Source organism: Mus caroli, chromosome 1, assembly GCF_900094665.2.
Source record: "Mus caroli chromosome 1, CAROLI_EIJ_v1.1, whole genome shotgun sequence".
NCBI lineage: Eukaryota > Metazoa > Chordata > Mammalia > Rodentia > Muridae > Mus > Mus caroli.
Window position 1 is genome coordinate 130,773,609 of NC_034570.1, and position 20,563 is coordinate 130,794,171.

Sequence of the window (20,563 nt, forward strand, 5' to 3'; positions counted from 1 at the left end):
AAGCTCTTTACTTGCATTATCAAGCTGTTCAGTGTTCTCACTTGCTACAATATCATGGCAAGGTTCATTTTAGAAAAAGCATGTATCCACATTAAAAAAAATCAAACTATCAAGAAAAGAAAGTAATATTACTTCTCAAGATCCATGGTTATTGTAAAATGATAATTCTCTTATCATTGTGGCAGATGTGTTAGATGGTCCTTGATCTAGAGAAGTCTGTTGTTGAGTGTTGTTCGTGTGTGTGCGTGTGTGTGGGGGCATATGCTTAGATGATCACATTATGGTCACTAAAAAGAAGCCCAAAGTGAAGTGACAAAGATGTAAAGAATACAAGAACTCTTGCTGGGGCAGGGTCCTCGAGAAGTTTTAGTAGACCCCACATTTCAGAAAGGGTAGGAATTTGTCAGAGAAAGAAAGAGAAGGAACAGAGAGTGTAAAGAGATAACTGTTCAAACACCAGAAAGCTGAAGATGGGGAATCTCTACATAGCTATGAAATAGTTATGAGAGAGTGACAAAGGACTAAGGTCCAAGAGGCAGCTAAGTAATAATTTATGAAGAGTTCCCACCAAACTTAGTTGTGGAAGCCAAATTCATGACCCTGATGCTGTGAGACTATCTAAACCAAAGATATGAATGTAGGCTAAATTAGAGATATGAAACTCAAGTTCCCAGCAAAAGGTCCAGATTAAGACCTGTGTATGACTTGCTGTGCAAGACTCACTCTGGGGCAGGGGTGAAGGGAACCCTCATGAGCTGTGGTCACCAATAACAATTACAAGCCACTGGAAGACAAACTCTGTCATGTGTAAAATTGAACAGAAACAAAAACAAGTGGATGAACACTTGAAGAGCTTATAATGTTAGAACAGCCTGTAACAGCCTAATACACAGGTTCATAATCATTGTAAAGTAAAATAAACAGTAGTAATACAGTGAAAAACATTAAAACACTAACAGAAGAAACAGTTGACTTGTAAGAAAATAAAATGTACAGAAATTGCAGAAGTAACTGAAATATAGGAAACCACCAGTTTTTTTTGTTTTTGTTTTTGTTTTTTAACAAATGGATTATCACTATAAAAGGACCTAATCAGTACAGATGGGGATGCTCACACTGGTTGGGGATCCTGGTGTGGGAGCTGGCAGAAGGACTGGAGGAGCCTAAGGGGATTACAACCCCATAGAAAGAGCAATGTAGGCTGGCTGGACCACCTAGTGCTCCCAGGGACTAGACCACCAACAAAGGAGTATACAGGGAGTGACCCATGGCTCTAGATATATATGTAGCTGAGGATGGCCTCTCTGACATGAATGGGAGGAGAGTCCCTTGGCCCAGTGTAGGGGGATGCTGGAGCAGTGGGGCAGGAGAGGGTGGGTTGGTGGGGGAGCATCCTCATAGAGGCAAAGGGGAGGTGGGAGAGTTTGGATGGGGGTGTTGTGGAGAGGTAACCAGGAAGGGGGATATCATTTGAGATGTAAATGAATGGGATGATTAATAAAAAAAATATTAAAAAAATATGCACACTGTAACTCAGTACTAGCAACCAGTAAGGGCATGGCAGATTAACTCTTGAGGTATACCCAGCACACTACTCCTTGCATACATTCTTTGGTCCATTCCCTCTGTGTGGAGATGAGAGCTCTCAGGCTTCTAATCCATGGAATGTAGTGAAGGTCAGAGAATGAGACCCTAAAGATAGCATCAGGGTAACAAGTATGTACTGCTTATACTTTCAGTGGGCAACTGTAGAGCAACAGACAAATGCTACACATGGCTTGAACACGGGCATCCTTGAAACCATAAACTTCAATACACACACACACACACACATACACACACACACACACGTATATATATGACTCTCATTTATACATTAATCTCTTATTAATTAAATCTTATTTTTGATATCAACTCTGAAACAGTGACACATATAAATCATATTACAGTTGTCTGCCACAGCTTTATAGTCATTCATTTCTTCAGTGGATCAGTCTTTCAAAAGGCTTTCACTGTATTGAACTGTCATTCTAGAATGACACTATGACGGTGCAAACAGATATTAGGTCATACAACTTCAGACTTGGCTCACGGACACCCTTCTCTGAACTTGGCACTACACTTGGTAATCCAAAAATCTCCTTTCCTTTGTCCTTGTTACCGTAGTAGTCTCTTAATTACATATTCATTAGTGGGGGCCTGTCTGTCCTTAATCCATTTCTATATAGAAGTTCAAGTGATCTTTGAGAGTATTAAGTGTGATTGTTACTTTTATGTAAAAGCATTTCAAGGCTCCCAGTGTTCTTAGGGAGGAAAGCCATAGTCTTTCCATGACTTCTCCTCATTTCCCCGCTTACTTCTACAGGGTAGCTCACCATGTTCCCCCTTGTTTTCTAGCCATACCATGCAAACTTCACAGCTCTTCCTGCTTGGAATATTGTTGTCTTCCCCATCTCTCCTTTCCAGCCAGGTTTCTACTTACCTTCAAATCTCAGCAGACTCTTTGTGAAGCTTGTCTTCCTGACCCTCTACCTCCAGTTTTAATTTTGGATAAAAACTCCTTGCTTCCCAGGCTGCACAGTGCACACCTACTTCTATCACCACACTTTCTGAAGAATTGCCCAACTTGATTTATCTTCCTTCCTTACCTACTGTTCCTTTTGGCTTTATGTGGGTAAGCATCATGTTTAATTCATGGCTGTTGGCCCAAGAATGACTACGGAGTGGTATATTGTAAGTCCTCATTACATCGTTTGTTGAGTAAGTACTAAAGGTCATGCTGAACAGTATAAATGTATTGGAAAGGACATTAGTAGTTAAAACAGAATTCTCTAAATTACTAAACTCGAACTTCCAGAAAGAGCTTTCATTTGGAAGTATTGAACTCAATAGCTTCTACTTTAGTGATCTCCCAGAAAAACTTAGTTAAAAAAAAAAAAAAGTTGGGATGGGAGGGACTTTTATTGATATAGTATTGAAAAAGTGTAGTTGGAAAAAAATGATGTACTTAAAATGGCTCCTCCCAATTCTGACCCAGATTTCTGAACTAGCACTAGCTAAATTTACTTTTCTCTTTACAATCAAAACATGGTGTTTCTCCAAGTTTCCCCTACTTCTTTTTCCTTCAGGAGAGGGAGAGAGAGAGAGAGAGAGAGAGAGAGAGAGAGAGAGAGAGAGAGAGAGAGAGAGAGAGAGAGAGAGAGAGAGAGAGAGAGCGCTTAAATCCATTCCCGTGTATATACTCACAAAGGAGGACGTCCGGTGTGATACAGATGTTAAAGATGAAACATCAGCAAAGGGAAATGAGTTTTTATTCAAGTAAATGTCATCTATTACAGAGATTTGATACATAGGAATATGTGTGTGAATTATGAAAAACCGAGTGTGTGAATTTCTGTCCCTTAGGTGTCATGGTCTTTCCTCTTGACTAGCTCAAACTAAGTCCAGCGTTGTCAGAGATGATATAAGTCAACAGTAAAAATAAGTGAGGTTGTTGGAGTCTGTTCTCAAAGGTCAGCTAAAGAATCACGTGCCTAACAGAGAAAGTCCATGGAACCTGGCTCTCGGTGTCATGGTGCTTACTTGCAGTGACATGTATGGGGAAGGAGTAATCAAGACATGAGTACTCATACTGGTTTCTGATGGTGGTGGTGGTGCTGCTACTGGTGGTGGTGGTGTGTCTCTGTCTGTGTGAGTGAGCCTGCTTCTGTGTCATTTACTGTACAACCCTCAGTCCAAGTAAGCAAGACATGTGTCACCAGAGAATGACAAGCAGGACATAAAGAAGAAAAGATTTTATTTTTCTGTGAAAATGAGGAGAATCCTTAGTCACACAGACACACTTGAACTATGGAGAAATAAGGAGAATAGAAGGAGGACATTTAGCAAGATGCTATTAAATGATAATAAGACAGTTGGAAAGCAGAAAAACAATTGACAATTGCAGTGACAGTAGAAGCACTAGAACTGGACAGAGAATGATACTGTGGATAAATACTCCTTAAATATATTCTGTTGGGAGTTTGTCACATTCAGAATGTTCTGCAAATACACATTGAAGATATGTGTAGAAGGGGGTGAACCTGAAACCTTACATATTGTCTCTGATATAATCTACTTACTTCACATACTTAAGAATGCAAATATTTTGGGGAACATTTTCCCTACCTTTTTGGCTACAACAATCCCACTTTAGAAACAGTTATCTGAAACAGCAGTGTGGACACAATGCTTTGGATGTGAGGAAGATGATGAGAAGGAAGGGCAGATCTCAGCAGCACTGCTAGTGTGAAAGGGTTGCCACAGGGTGGAGGTTGTTATGTAAAGTCTAAGAACTGAGGAGTAAGTCAAGGCAGGGTTTTACTCAGATAGTACATTGTCTTGTCCTTTGTCTGATCTGCACCTCTGGATTCACCTTGGTCATTGCCACAGCAAAAGCTCTGGCTTAAAACAATCATGACTCAGTGAGCCCTGGTAACATGCAAAGGAAAAGTGACCCACATGTTTTCTAACCAGGGCAGCTTCTGAAGACACAGACACATTCGCAGAAGGGTATCTTTCTGGCCACTGCTATGACACTTCAATGGTGTCATGAATTCATGCAAAGTATTTCGTCCTCAATGAACACTAATGACACCTCTGTTGGACTGATATACCCGCCCTGCACAGATACTTAGCATAAATAGTGAACCAGGGAAAATGGTGGAAAAGCCAAGCCCCCTACAAAGGAGTAGCTAATGTAAAGTGTTCAGTTGTAACAGAAAAGGGGGGAGTGTAAGAGAAATGAATAGGGAAAGGGCACTCTGCTATTTGCTGGTGGAAAGAATGGCCCATGGAATCACAAATGATGCTGGTGAGGGATACTGTGAGCACTGTCCCTCACTCATCTTTTTCTCACATTACTGGGGATTAAACTCATCTCTTCTTCGTATAGAAAAGAACTGTCCATAGTTCATTTGAATAGCTTTGCAGAAAGACACACGTGCCTATAAAATATTCATAGATATTTTTAAATGTTCATGTCACATATAAACTGATGAGAAGAAGGACCACACCAAATTAGAATCACAGTGAAGGGGGCAAACTGTCAATAGGAAAATAGGAACATGTAAAGGTAGAGTGGAGAGAAAACATTTTCTAAATGTAATGAAAACAATTCAACATGGAACGGTTGAGGATGAAAGTGCCTTAGGGCTCAGTACACTGGGTAATGAGACCTTTCTGGCTGTATTAAAAATATTCTTAGGGGCTGGAAAGAGCACTGATTGCTCTTCCAAAGGGCCTGAGTACAGTTCTCAGGAACCACATGGGGGCTCCCTATCATCTTTAATGGGATCAGATGCCCTCTTCTGGTGTGTCTAAAAATGTAGAATAGGAAAATATCTTCTATAGACCCAAACTACTAGAGGTATACTTAAATGCATGGTTAGCTTCCAGAAGAGCATTTCTCAACCTGTGGATCACGGCCCCTTTGGGGCATCAATGACTTTTTCAGAGGTGTTGCTTAAGACCATCAGAAAACATAAATATTTCCATTATGATTCACAGCAGTAGAAGGATTACAGTTATGAAGTAGCAATGAAAATAATGTTATGGTTGCGATCACTACAACAGGAAGAGCTGTACTAAAGGGTCACAGCATTAGGAAGACTGAGAACCAGTGCTCTAGATGGAGTCTATTCCCTAATGTTCCCATTGTCTTTCCTAGAGACCTACACTGAGACAAGATGTTTCTTGCAAGTCAATGTTTTACACTTGTGAATGCTCCCGTGCACATTAATCATTTTCCTGTGCCCCCCACTCTACAACTGGCTCATCATTCATGCGCAGTACGAGATAGGACAGGAGCTGAAAGAGATTTTGCCACAGTAAGAGGGACACATAAAAGGAAAGGCCGCTTACGTCCAGCTCACAGCGCTCGCCAGCGAAGGCCACATCACAGATGCACAGGAACCTGTTGACCAAGTCCCTGCACAGTCCTCCGTTGATGCAGGGATTGGAGGCACACTCGTTGATGTCCTCTTCACACCTTGAAAATGAATAGAAAAGCAGACACTCTGGGTCGGGTAAGTAAGTGGTCTGTTAGATGGAGCAATGGTTTGTCTTTCTTCCTAACATGGCACAGAGTTATCACCTACTCTACTCAACAAAACACACTAGTAATTTCATTGATGCCTTAAGACACCTTTAATGCATTTTGGGTTTTGTGGAAATTTGTGCACAAATTCTAGGAGATGTTGAATTAGTTTCCCTTAAAATTCATTTTTTTAAAACACAAACAAAAATAAGTAAGAAACCAGTTTAACAAATCCACAATCTAGTAGTGACAAGAAACTCTAAATGTACTGGTAAGTGTTTTCCTATATGACTTTTCTGGAAAAAAAAAAAGCAACATCCACTCTAAAGTATTTGAGTACTGCTTGCCTCCTTTTCTACCAATGTTTTTTTTTTCTTTTGATTTTTTAAAAAACTGATATATAAACCCAAAAATGGCAGACCTGTGTGGAGAGAGAGAGAGAGAGAGAGAGAGAGAGAGAGAGAGAGAGAGAGAGAGAGAGTGTGTGTGTGTGTGTGTGTGTGTGATGTTAATACTTTGTATACAATGGTGTAATGTTCAAATGAGGTTGGATTAATCAAATGGCATATCCTTCTATCAGTGCTTTCAAATTGGTTCTAGGTTTTTAGAATATTATTATGTTTAGTGTCAACTCCTTGGTCAGGCCCTCCATGGGTTAGTTCTGCTATGTAGCAGATATTCTGCTAAGACCTCAGGGGTGGAGCAGTGGTGAAGGCATTTATACTACTTTAGGAAACTCTCTGCAGAACTATTTATGATATAAACTGCTTTAAATCTCCACTTCCCCCCAAAGTAGAACTTCTCTGTGTGCAGAGCTTTCTCATCAGGCTCTAATGCAAGGGCTGAGGTGGAGGAGCTGTGAGATCCCTGGAGTGATGGGAAATGGAGATTCATTCCAAGGAAAACAGCTCTTTATCCATGGGATACCGAGCACAGCTGAGACACTCTGTTTTCCTTTTATGGCCCAGGCTTCTGGGCTGGAAAGGAGGCTTCTCTGATTAGATCCCAGCCAAACTTGACAACTCTCAGGAGCTTGCCAAGCATTCTGTGTCCTGGGTGGCCAGCATTCACACCATCCATCACCTGAACTTGCTGGACTGACAACATGAAGCTGGAAGCTTAAGCAGGCGCAATAGCTTCTCAGTATCCTCCACTGTGCTGCTCTAGACCTTGGGAGACTGCCTAAACATTTCCTGCCCTTCCTCCTGCCTTCTTTCATTTCCTTACCAATCTCTATTTTGAGCAAAACAGTTGATACTCTATATGCATGGCAAACAACAGGGGAGCTCTTATTAGAAAATAATAGGACTGAATGTGGTGCCTAATTCCCCAGATCCCAGCAGGGAGACAAGACAGGGAGAAGAATGGCAGCAAGTTCGAGGCCAGCCTGCTTGATGTAGCAAGTTTTAGACAAGCCAGAGCTACAAATGGGATCCTGTCCCCAAAGAATATACAAGGTAAAAATAAACAAAAAAGATGATAATTAATATATGGAAAGTCAAAGTAAAGCCATTAGGCTCTTCTGAATTAATGATGCTTAATGTGTTCGCAAAACTAGAATATATGAAACACACATTCACTGTTTAAAATATTTTTGCATCAGTGAAGTTTATTTGGAGAAAATCTTCCATGGGAAGGAAAGAAAATTAGTAATCCTACACCTATTTTACTCAATAATTTAAATGGCAAGTATGAATTTCAAAACTGATATCTATCTATCTATCTATCTATCTATCTATCTATCTATCTATCAGAGGACATAAAATATTTACTGCAAAGAAAGATAATTGAAGGTATTGATGAACACTATTCATTGTGCTAGCAATGGGAGATAAGGAGGTGTTGAGCATTGAAAGACAGTAGAGAGTTATCTGGATTTATTTGTAGTATTTTGAAGATATGAAATCAGAGGCATGTCATGGTGTGATAAACTGGAACATGGATGTGACTCCTCTAATTCCTCTGCACACATATGTATCTCAACTGCCTGTACCTTATTCTAGGAGGTGGCAAAAACACATTTCATATTTTGTTTTAATTGTGCTGAGCAAACACTCATGAATTCATGGCAGCTTTCCCAGCAGAGCAACACCAGCTTTGATGGCAGCTCAACTTTCATTGTTGCATACATTTAACTCAGCATCAATCTGTCGCGTAACCTTCATTCACCTTCATTCACACACACACACACACACACACACACACACACACACACACACACTAAAAACAACAAAATCTCGCTTACAGAGCTCTGAGATGTAGGTACGTGGGTAGATTAGTGCTAAACAAAAGGTTACATTTTATCTGTCTACCTAATGCCTGTGCACCTAGAGTCCTGGTGTTTGGGGATGGAGAGCTCTTGAGGGATCTAATCAAAGCAGGGAGAATGATCTCTCTTCCCCTGGACCACACCCCAGCCAATCAAATGCATACACAACTTACCTGAATCTATAGCTGGTCACAGATGATCTGATTCCAGTGGCCAACTCTGACTAGGTGAATAGTTAAAGGGATTCTCTGTGAGAGAAATAATTCCCTGGGTATGGAGTACATATACTTTGGTTTGAAGTTAATGATATAAGGTAACATTTAGGTATGTTTTATTTTACTTCAAAAGCAACCATATTGAAATCATATATTCAAGTTAGTGTGGGGAGGAGCGAACTCTATGAATCTAGAAGTACTTATAGGAAAGAATAAATAAGACATTATATATTTTAAAAATCGTATTTTCTTATTTGGAGTCTTGGCTGGTAAAATATTCTATACTTTGACCTACCCTGTCATTTTTCTTCTTTTTTATTGCTTGATTCTGTCTGGACCTATATTTCAACATAGATTTTTTCCTGTGGGAACTGAGATGAAAAATTGGAGGAGAAAATGAACTCTGGGCAATCTGTCTGTTCGTTAGCTCAGAACTTTTATCCATCAAGTTCCAGTGTAACTCACCACTCTCCAGTGAAACCTGGCCAGCACACACATTGCCAGTCCTCCTGGAACACGGAGCAGCTGCCTCCATTGTAGCAAGTGAAGTTTCTCTTCTCATTCCCACAGACTGTTGAGGGTAATCTGCTGTGTCTAGAGAGATAAAAGTAATGGCCACAGCTGTTTATCTTGTTCATTCCATTCAAGAAAAAAAATCTTCTTTGGAAAAGTTCATATATGTAGTCAATGTTAGGCTAATTAAGCTCTGAGGCTGAGGAACAACTAATGCTGGATTTTTCTGCATTGTACAAACACCATGTTCTTCAGCAAAAAGCCCCTGCTGGAGCCTACCGCAACCAACATGGTCATCCATCTTCTGTTCTCCACAGCTTTTGTGCATGAGATAAGATCTATGCCATGGGGTGGCAGTAAATTTAAGGCTGGGAAGGAGCTCACTGTAGCTAGGACTGCAGCTGCTTTTCCAATAAATCAACAGAGGCCATAGGAAAATTGCATCTCTATAAAGGGCAGGAAAACAAGGAGACCACTCTGGTCTTCAGGCCTTGGTGTGATTTCTCTGTTGGCTTTCAGAGCTGAACTACAGTTGCCCTGCCAAGACTTGCCTGCTCCCTCTCTCATAATTCATAGCTTTGCACAGCGCAAGCCAAGGGCTGTCCAGGAGGTTTGTGTATAATACTCAATGTGACTACATGTGAGTTCAGCATGGGGCTCTTTGTACAGCCGCAAAGCTGGACACACGGCAGAATCCTTATAAAAGGCAGAACAGATTGTTAAAAGCTAAGAAAACACTGCTAGTCACAAATCCCTAGACTTGAAAGGGCTGATCTTAAAGCTGATTTTAAAATTGTTGCTCAGGAACTTTGGTCATCTCTCTCTCTCTCTCTCTCTCTCTCTCTCTCTCTCTCTCTCTCTCTCTTGTGTGTGTGTGTGTGTGTGTGTGTGTGTGTGTGTGTGTGATACAGAATGAGTATTCTGGGAGTGGAAAGCAAATTCACATTTGTCCTGCCGTGCCCTGAAGCTAACATGGAGAAGCCCACCTGAATGAATGATGGTATAAACGTGTGTCTTTTCAAAAGAGTCTAATAACTCTACTTCAAAAAGAAAATGTCATAAGGACATTTCAAAAATGTTAAGAATGTCAACTGAAAAGAGTCATTTCTAAGAGTCATTCGCAATGCAAATCGCCAGCTTTATACACACCTTGGCTTAATAGCATCTGAAAAGTTCATTAGAAGGGACTTTTGAGAACTTTATTCTTTAAAACTTGACTTTGATGAATCAGACAGAAAAAGGTTTCAGAGAACTCATTATCTATAGTCACTGTATAAAACTCCTAATTTGTATCCCAAATTTTGGTTTTAACCAGTCAGGCTACTCGTGGACAAATGATTTTGTTAACTTGCAAGAAATAACATATATTAAATAACCTGAACACTTAGCATTTCTCACTGTGCCTTGCATTGAAGCTCTGAACAATATTAGATGCTGCGGAAGATGAACACAATTTCTCACAGGCATGGCTGCACATAATGTCTGCCAAGATGCTCTACGTCTGAATAAAAGTGATGTTTACAGGCGGCCAATTTACTCCACTCCGGGTGTTCTTGCCCATGTCCTGGAATATAGTATTCATTAATGACACCTCTCACCTCCCTAGAATGACACATAATAAGTGGAAGGCAAAAACAATGACAGTAACATGATTAAAAGATTCTTTTTTTTATCTCTGTTTTCATAGCATAAAAGTCAGGTGGTCACAAGAGCATTTTTAGAAAAAAAATGTGAAATTCTTTAAAATGGGTAAGTTGAACAGATATTCTTTCAGTGGCATGCTGAATATTACATAAAGGGCACTTGGCATTGGTATATACCCTAAATTTTCTTTATTACGCTGTGTTATAACTCTGCACACTATACAAAACACATGATGTAGGATATTCCACAATATCATTGCATCTTTCCATGACTAAATCATGATAGGAGTGCTCAAAACCAGCCTTGTTTAGCACATATGAACAGACATTTAAGAGGGAAAGCTTCGCAGACTGACAATGAAAATGCAGAGCATAGCCCCACAGACTGAGCTCCGAGTGGACTTTGTGCTCACCTGCAAAATCTCCCGGTAAAATTTCCAAAGCAGAGGCAAGAGTAGCCATGAGCTCCAGGAACACAGGTGGCCCCATTTGCACACTGATGACTCTTGCAATTGTCTACATCCACCTCACAGTTCACACCAGTGTATCCAGGCTCACACCTGCAGTGGTAGGCTGCAACTCCATCAGAGCAGTTGCCATGGATACAGGGACTAGAAAAGCACTCATCAATGTTGATTTCACAGTGTGTCCCTGACCATCCCGAGAGACAGGCACACCGATAAGAACTGTAGCTGTCTTCACAGTTTCCTCCATGCAAACAGGGGCTGGAGTGGCAGGCATTTGATGGCAAACAGCCAGTAAGTACCATATTTGTAGAAACTTTGAGAAATTGCTCTTCCTGAGGCTTACCAGGGAAACCATGAAGATTTTCAAAGTAAGAAAGATATATGCCTCCAATCTCTATTGTGCTCAGACAGCCCTGCAGGCCTTTCGGATTGTCAACAGATTGGTCACCCACATAGATGTCTGTATTGTCCTTCAAAAAGTTCAGGCTTCCAGTAGCAACTGCACTTATCACAAAGGGTGTCTGGTCGTTCATCTCCATTTGCCACCGGGAGGTCTGGGCCACTGGGTCTATCATGGAGAAAGTCACTTGGTGCCATGTGCCATCATTCACCAATTGGGAACCCATCAGATGCAGCGTATAAAAGCTGTTGCCACTTCGCAATTGAAAGAGTAATCTGGCATCTTGAATGCTAATATTAAGAAACTCTGGTTCTTTTTCTGCATGCAATATCATCACATTTGTATCATGTGTTCTGAAACCAAATGTGATATTGGTGAGTTCTCTGGTAATATTCCCATTGCTTCTGAACAGCATTTCTCTGCTTAATCCGCTGAAAACAGCATTTGCAATACCTAAGGTGGAGAGGGGAAACTGATTGTCAACTTCATTTACTGTATCCCTGATGTTTGCATAAGTTGTTTGACACATTATGTACTGTGTTAGTTGCTGTCAAGCTGTGTCTTATACAGATGCTATTATTGTCCTTGTTTTACAAGAGAATAACTCAAAATTTGCAAAAGCTGAGTAACTTGGTCATTAAAAAAAAATCACCAAACTAGAAGGTCACATCTGTCTATTGTAATACCAGAATTCAACTCACACCTTTTTTTTTTTTATTTCAAATCTCCAGGAATGCCAATTATTGTTTTCCATTGGTTTGTATTAGGGAAGCCTTGATTATCCATTTAAAACATAAACTAAATACATAAAAATCACAAACTTAGACTTGGTAACATGCCAATTAGTTAACAATGGCCCTGGCTTCTGATTGAGCTCCTCACCATGCAGTTAATAGAAACATTCACAAGTGATGGATTGATTTATGCCATAAAAAACTCCAACTATATGCCAAAGTACCAACTAGCCATCTATAACCCAGTACCTTCATACGGTCAGAAAAATAGAAAATAATAGCATTTTAAGTTTACCTGTTTCAGTGAATATAGACCTTTTGATAATCTTACTGCATTCCTCTATTAAAATTGCTATAATTTTATAATTATAACACCTATCTCCTAAAATATCTGACTCCATATCTGCTTATGATCTACATGCAACCTTGAGAGAAGAGAGGAAATAGAAGTGCTACCCCCTACCTTCTACCAGACCTGTCAACCTAATTAATAGTGTCTTTGCCGGCCCTCTTTGCAACATTACAACTGACACACTGTCCTTATTCCTTTCGGAGGTCAGGTTGTTAAGTCGTGTTGGGTTCTGTTCATTTTCACTATTTTTGGACATTTTCTTATGTGCACCCATTTTTTCTTTGCTCTGCACCAACATTTCCCTTCCATTTTTGGTCCCCCCCCACCACACTGCTGTACAAATATGCTATGATTGCTAAAAATTGTTTAAAAAGAGCCCACAAAACCCCTGAAGTATTACTTTGACCGCTATCCTGATGCCTTATTTCTCTGTTCCTGTTACCACAAAAACTTAATACTTTGTAAACTCACTTTAATTTTCTCATCTCTCATTTTCTCTGATGTGGTCCCTATCACTTCACTGAAACTGCTTCTGTCGAGGTCACAATGACCTTAATCCAGTGGTCAATTTTCTATTCTCATTTTTTTTTTCTTACCTTTCTGCAGCAATTGACCTGAGAACATGGTTCATCACCAGGCTCTGTTCCAGCCACCATCATTGGTTATACAGAAGATTGCTTCCTAGTTTCCCTACTTCTGTGGATTCTGAAGATGGCCTTAACAACCACTTCTTAGTTTAAGACATAAATTTTAAATGCCACCTTTCAAGTCTATGGGATCTAACCCTGTTTAACTGTCCAGTTCCAGGTCACAACAATCTCTCCCTTATTCACATGCCACAGTCATAAAAACAAAGAGCTTGTCCCAAACGGGCTTTTAATATTTGCTGAAACTTCAACCTGGGATATTCTTTCTCCAGAGTTCCCTGTGCTCAGCACTTCCTCAAGGTCGCCCTCTGCTGATATGTCATCTTCACCTGACTGTCCAAGTTAAAATAGGCCTTCCTTGGATTCTCCCATTACTGATTTTTTTCTACCTCCTGTTGTCATCTGAAACTGGGCTTGTTTCTTAACTCTTTCTGCTCTACTGCACGAGCTGGATGGGACCAGGCATCTGTTATGTAGACGTGTTTGTTTCCTCTGTCTCTTTGCGGAGAATATTGCCTGGTCTGTAGAAAGAGTTCATTGAACATTACTAAGTGGATAGTCTAGGAAATTACCTTTTGCTTTGGAACGTGCAATAATATTAACAGCCACAGCAGGAGAAATAAGTGAATAATACAAGTGTTATGATTTAAATAGAGTGTTTGAGTAGATTTAAAGATCTCATTTAATTTCATTGTTATTTGACTGTTACCATGTTTGGGGAAGGGATTCTGGAGGGAAGGGGCATAAACAAACATCTTATATATTCTTAAACAAATGCTAAAATGACCAATCTAATTCACTCTTTATTGTCTGTAATGCTGTGTATATTTATCTAGAAAGATAGTGAAACCATGAGCTGTGATCTGGGTAAAGTGTTCAATGCACGTCTATGTATTGCCTTTCCTTAGGGAGCTTTGCTTCAATAAATACGCTTATACCTAGAGAGAGCAAAATTTTAAGTCTTGTTTTAAATCTTGCTATGACAAGGAACTCAAGTAAACCCAAGGTAAACTATGAGCTGTATCCTCAAGACTATGTTGCTTTAGTAGGCTCTGTCTTCCCAGAACACTTTCCTGTTGACATTGGAGGGCAGAGGACTTTGGAGCACATCTTTAGATATATACTTTATTGAATAATGAGAAGAGATTCTAATTTAATTCAAACATAGAGCATTTACTATTTTGGATTGTGCATTGTTTGATCTAAGGGAGCACATAACCCCGAATATTTAGTTCAAAGTCATGACTATAATATTGAAACTGGAAAACAGTTAATAAGGAGGGGAACAGTTACATACACACAATAAGCCTGTACCTATTACACATCATGATACACATAAAATCATACACAATGAAACATGTGAAATGGGTGTTGTTCTCTCTGTTTGACATGTGAGGGAGATTTTGATTATGGTGGCCATGAACATGATCAATAAATCGAGAATCAATGGCAGTGAGCCAGATGTGTGCACATTTACTGCATATTCTCAGTATTGAGAAAGCAAAGGCAGGTATCGTTTGTCTTGTCCTTCACAAATTAGCTTGAAATAAAGAGTTAGGTTTATTATTGCGATGGCTCATTTTCTCACTCAGAAACTCAGGCTAATATGCATCCCAGCGGTCATTCTGGTCATGATCTTGGTCACACCAGGACTATTAAACTTTTCACGTAGTTTTCTCTAAGTTGGCTATGCCTGAATTCTTTGTTCACTGTTTCTTGTTGGGACAATTGAAATGTACCAACGAACCTGGATGGATGACAGCTTTGAATGCTACCTACATTCAAACCCTTGAGGGAGCAGCTGGCACTCTGCAGTGGGAGGACATGGGCTGAGTTGACACCACTGAACTTGCTCGCAGGCTCTCCCCGCTGTGTTTGTAGGGCAGGAGCAGGAGAAGTCATCCCACAGGGAGTGGCAGACACCTCCATTATGACAGGGGTTGGACTGAGAAAGAAAGAAAATCAAAGGGATAAAAAGCAAGGACAGTGAAATACGGCAATGTGAAAGGTGAGATCATCTGTTACTTTAAAATGCCAATTCTTCTACATCTTTGCATTTTAGACATTTTGTACATTGTTAATAGTATAGAATAGAGATGACTACTACCATTTCCAATTGCTTACTAAAAGAACAGAGGAATGAGCAATAGGCAGAGGTGTGGGGGAGATAAAAAGGAAAGGAAGAACAGAATAAAAGAAGAAAAGAGAAAATAGAAAACTCATTTATGACATGAGAGGGATTATTGAAATAGAATGATATTCTCCATAATTTACAAGTTACCAGGCACTTTACACACATCTATTATCATTGGTTGTGAAGATTGTTACTTCTGGGTACTTCCAATTGCCTAAGATCCACAACAAGGTGAAATAGTGCAGACTGGTCCTTGATACTCTAAGTTCCCGTTCCCCTGCCTCCCAATTACCAGGGACACAGTACTATTTCAGTATTCAAGGTCACTCAGAGAGTAGTCAAAACACAAATATTTTTAAAGTATTTGCTCAGATCCTGCACTGCATTTATCCAAGGTCTATTATTACCATAGTTTTCCCCTTTTTCTTCTTTACACTTCTGAAGATAGATCATAGTCCTCGAGCTTGCTAATCCTATACTCTTCCACTGAGCTACACCCCCCCCCCAGCACATTACATAATTTTATAAACTTTAATTTTTCATCTGTAAATATGTAAATGAGCTATGCTCCTTTTCTATAGTAGTTTATCAATATAACTAAATGAATTAATACATGTAATATAATTTCAATGATAGTAAAAGTATTAGTATAAGAATATTACAGTGTTTTATTCACATATATTTAGAACTGAGTCTCACATACAGTAATTATTGGGGCTCATAGATGTTCAAGTCATGCCTGTGATGTTTCTCCTAGTTCTTCAAAAGCTTATAAAGAGATAACCATCCCGCATGTTTAAAGCTGTTGAGAAGACATGGAAAGTCTTCTCTGAAAAAGAGCATTGGCTTTGAGAAATCATCTGTCAAAGATTTCAAATCCAACTACTAAAAAGAAACTGAAATTTTGTTGTTGACTGAACAGAAGTATCTGGGCATTGATATTAAATTTAGTGGAGGTCTTCTAGAAGAAACTAGTTGGGCTAAATCTATAGAACATTGTTAAGAACTTGTGGATTTAAATACTAATATTCTTAGGGAAGTTGATTGTCTTGGAAGCAAGAAAAACATGTGACTAGAGTTATGTCGGCTGTTACATATTTATAACATCAATAAAAACAAACGTCACTTTTTCATGGTTCTTTGAGATTCTACCAGGCTTTCTTAAGATACATAGATTAAAAAATGTTCCATGACTGGTAGGGCATCAGCATTTTGTTTACATATAAAATGTTTCAGTCAGGTGTGGTAGCATACACCTGTAATCCCCACCCACACTTGAGAAGGTCAGGAAGGAAGATCTCAAATTCAAATCCATTCTGGGCTACATAGTGTTAGTTAGTCTACCATCTCAAAAACAAACAAACAGACAATCAAAAACAAAAACACAACTCTCCCCAACAACAACCCAAGAAAAAAGCAGAGTGATTATAATAAATCATTTAATAAATACAACCTGAGTATGCACTAAGTATATAGTTGACATGAATGACCCTACCTTACATGTGTTGTCTCCGGGACAGCCTTGAGTCACATTGACAAGAATTGGGTCATGGTATGCATTGTTTGTTGAATTGGGAAAGAATTCCAGATTCTGGTTGTTTAATCTGACATCTTGAACACAGCCTTTGAAGAAGCCACCATAAACTTCAGTCTTCTCTCTGTCAGGTAGGCCACCAATGAAGATGACATCTCCTCTTTGAATTTTCCATGCAGGAACAGAAATGAATCCTAGGTTTTGTGAAGACTGATACAGTTCAATTTCATTTGGTTTGATTCTCAAAGATATTAAGTGAACATTTCCATCACTGAGAAAAAATTTTACCATGAACTTGGGAGAGCCTGGAGTCTGCAGTGCTAGGCTGCCGTGCTCTAGCCAGACACTGACATACTGGTAAGTACTATTTTCCAAAGCCAGAAGTAAACCCAGGGGTTGACGTGTTCGGACAAACATTGAAAGACTGAAGTTCTGCCCATAATCATCATTAACACTAAAGGCTGCATATCCGGTGGAGTCATCTTGGCCAAATCTTCCCGCTACAGACTCTGCAATGTCCAAAGAGGGAAGGAGAAAGAAAAAAAAATGTCTTTATATTCAAAATGTAAGAAGAAATGGGAGATAGAACTGTCACAGGCATATACACAACCAGACACTTTCCCAAGTCCCAGACAGTCTTAATCATTAAAAGAGTGAAGTTTCCTCATTTTTCTGAGCTCCTGAGATTATCATGAAAATCACTATATTTTGTGTTATAATAGGCACCTGTCAGTTACAAAAGAGAAAAAAGGGGAAAAAAAAAACAAAAAAAAAAACGAGGCTTCTGAAATGATCAAGTAAGCATCCCTGTCTCCTCTCTAAAATCCAGACAATGAAATCCAGACACCTCTGTGTTTGATCTTGGTGAAAGAAAGGTGTGGCCGTAAGCACACCGTGTACCCTTGGGGCACACTGCCCAGTTCATCTCTGCTGTGAGTGTGAAGGCCTGCTGAAGCAGACATGTTGTGAAGTTGAGCTGCTTCTTAGGAAGACAGATCAATACCAAGATTATCCAGCTCAGGTTGGGGAAGTCACTCCATGTAGTAGGAATCTCTTGGGGAAAGAGATTTTAGGAGGGTGTAGTGTTCAGTTTGTTAACTGAAGGAGGTCAAGTATAGGGAGGGCCGAGTGGTTCCTTTTGAATCTGCAATGCAGAAATTATTGCTGAGCTTGACAACACTGTCATGAAGATATTGCTGCTTTGGCTTTTTCCATCTCAGTTGTAATGGGGTGGGGGGAGAGCACAGGGGGAGACCATACCCTATCATAGTTAGATATCATCACCAATTGAATTTTGTGCGAAAGTAAGACATATTTTAGTGTAGCGGAACCACAGCGAGTCTTGCTTAGACAACCATCTGTGTTTGAAGACCTTCTGCATAAAAGGCTACATTTTCAGAACTCTGACTTGATTCCTATAGGAACACTGCATTGTGAATCTGCATTTGGACACCACCGGCTCCAGGCAACTACAGGTAGCTTTCAAAGGTACTGTCAGATAAAATAGCCTCTTTGAACAGGTTAACATCTCTGCACATGCTGCGGCACTTTTGTATGGGATAAAATGCTTAATAAGAAAATGGGGCTCTTGAAGCCCTTGAGTTTTGAGGATAGACACAAAAATCCCTCAAGCTCAGGGGGCCAGGTCCCTGCTGGTCATCCTAGGATGCCTGCAGCATCACTTTGTGGATCAGAATAAAAGACAGGATACAGGGATGGGGTTCTTTTTTTTCCTTAGAAACTTGACTCTCCAGTAAGCCTATTCTTCAGAAATCACAAGCAGGTAGTCAGAGTGTGTGATGTGTTACTTGATTTTAGAAACATGGTAAGCCACATAGGAAGGGCCCAACTCTACACATGGACGATTTGAAGCTAATGCAGGTAGTGGATATGTTCTAAAGATGTATGGAGAAAAAATTTAATTTGACAGATTTTAATGCTGATGGACTATAAGGTGAAGTTTAGTGAGAGGTTAATAGGAGGCATTGATATTAAATGTGACTTATCAGTATACAATAGAAGAGGACTCTCTAGCTTCACAACGACAATGACTGACAAAAGACAGTGTGTAAACTGTCCCAAAAATTAGATGTAGTGCTAACATGATAAATGAGAGCCTATTATATAGAAAGAGGGAAGTTGTGGTTCCATGTCAGTGCATCATCAAGCACATTTAGATACCACCTGTTAGAAAGAGGCAAATGTATGGCAAAGGAGCATGTAAGGCAGCTAATGATGTCCCACCGGGACGTGCCTTCCAGAGAGACTAGAGGTAAGGAATGTGTGTAGGATGCTGGGAGTGGCTGCTATGCATGGAATATTTTTCTTCAAATATTTAGGAATTTTCAAGAGGGGATGTTAAAGCCCTAAGTGAGAATATCCGCAGTGGTAACTGTGTGGGAAAAGGGAAGTTGGGTTAAATCATCATCAGAAATAATTGTTTCAAAATTTGGGGCCAGATGGGATAGTGACTTCTTGATTCCTGAAGTGGGTTCAAAGCAGAGGGTTCCATAAGAAATCCAGCTGCTGATGAGGCTCTGTCAAACCTAACAATCACCGATTCTAATATAATAGCGTTCTAAAAGTCTGGGTGTACGAAGGAAGACAAGCATATATAAATTGTTTTTTTTAAATTAGAGACTTTCCAAACATAGAAAGAGGCACATTACATGTTCTCTTAGGACCTGTGGGCCGTAAGCCTTTGGAGATGAATGACCCTGTCACAGGGCTTGTTTAAGACCATTGGAAAACACAGACATTTATATTATAATTCATAAAAGTAGCAAAAATTACAGTTGTGAAGTAGCAACAAAATAACTTTATGGTTGGGAGGTCAGCACAACACAAGGAGCTGTATTAAAGGGTCACAGCATTAGGAAGGCTGAGAACAACTGCTTTAGACCAATATCCCAGAAGACCTTCTTCTGACACATAACGCAAGACATACAATGTTACCACTGCGGGCAGTTCAGGTTGTTACAGAAACCTTATGGGGGCATAAATGACTTGAGATCACTTTCACGATATTGGCAATGTCTATCTGCATTTTGTATCATTCAGCTAACCCCACCCTCTATTCAACATGCCTTCTTCTTTCATTGGGTTTAACACTCGGTTCCAAAATCATTGTTTGAGAACTGGAGGGGTGACTCAGTGGTTAAAAGTATGAGCTGTCCTTGTAGAGGACCAAGGTTTGATCCCAATACCCACATCAGGCAGTTCAAAACTGTCATTAACTCCTGTTCCAGGGGAATCTCCCCTCACGTGGTACAGAAGCATACACTCAGACCCACACACATAGAACAATAAAATACATCTTTAAAAAATTGTTATTTTGATGGCTTCCCCTCTTGATTTTTAGTGTGCCTCATCCTGAATATGCATATAGAATGGCTCTATATGTATATAGAGTCTCATTTGTAGTCTTAAGTGTGTGTGTGTGTTTAAGGAATAAAATACAGAAAACACTTCCTTATGGATCTCAGCAATACAGAATACAACTTTATGATCTCAGGGTCATATGAAAAATATAACTTTCTTTTAAAATTCCCCTCCTAAATTTTCAGAAGTGAAGGGTTT

At 39.7% G+C, this 20,563-nt stretch overlaps 1 protein-coding gene across 2 annotated transcripts in view; it reads right to left on the reverse strand.

Annotated features, from left to right (window-relative positions):
- Positions 1-20,563, reverse strand: part of Crb1 (crumbs cell polarity complex component 1) — a 176,745-nt gene that overhangs the window by 28,108 nt on the left and 128,074 nt on the right. The window contains exons 7-11 of one of the 2 annotated variants that reach the window (XM_021170879.1): positions 16,946-17,493; positions 15,096-15,261; positions 11,130-12,036; positions 9,026-9,154; positions 5,902-6,028 (exon numbers count right to left, since the gene is read on the reverse strand). In XM_021170879.1, coding sequence (XP_021026538.1) covers positions 5,902-6,028; positions 9,026-9,154; positions 11,130-12,036; positions 15,096-15,261; positions 16,946-17,493 — 1,877 coding nt within the window. Of the gene's footprint in view, positions 1-3,782; positions 6,029-9,025; positions 9,155-11,129; positions 12,037-15,095; positions 15,262-16,945; positions 17,494-20,563 lie in introns of those variants that run through there. The other variant, XM_021170886.1, reaches the window with a different exon arrangement.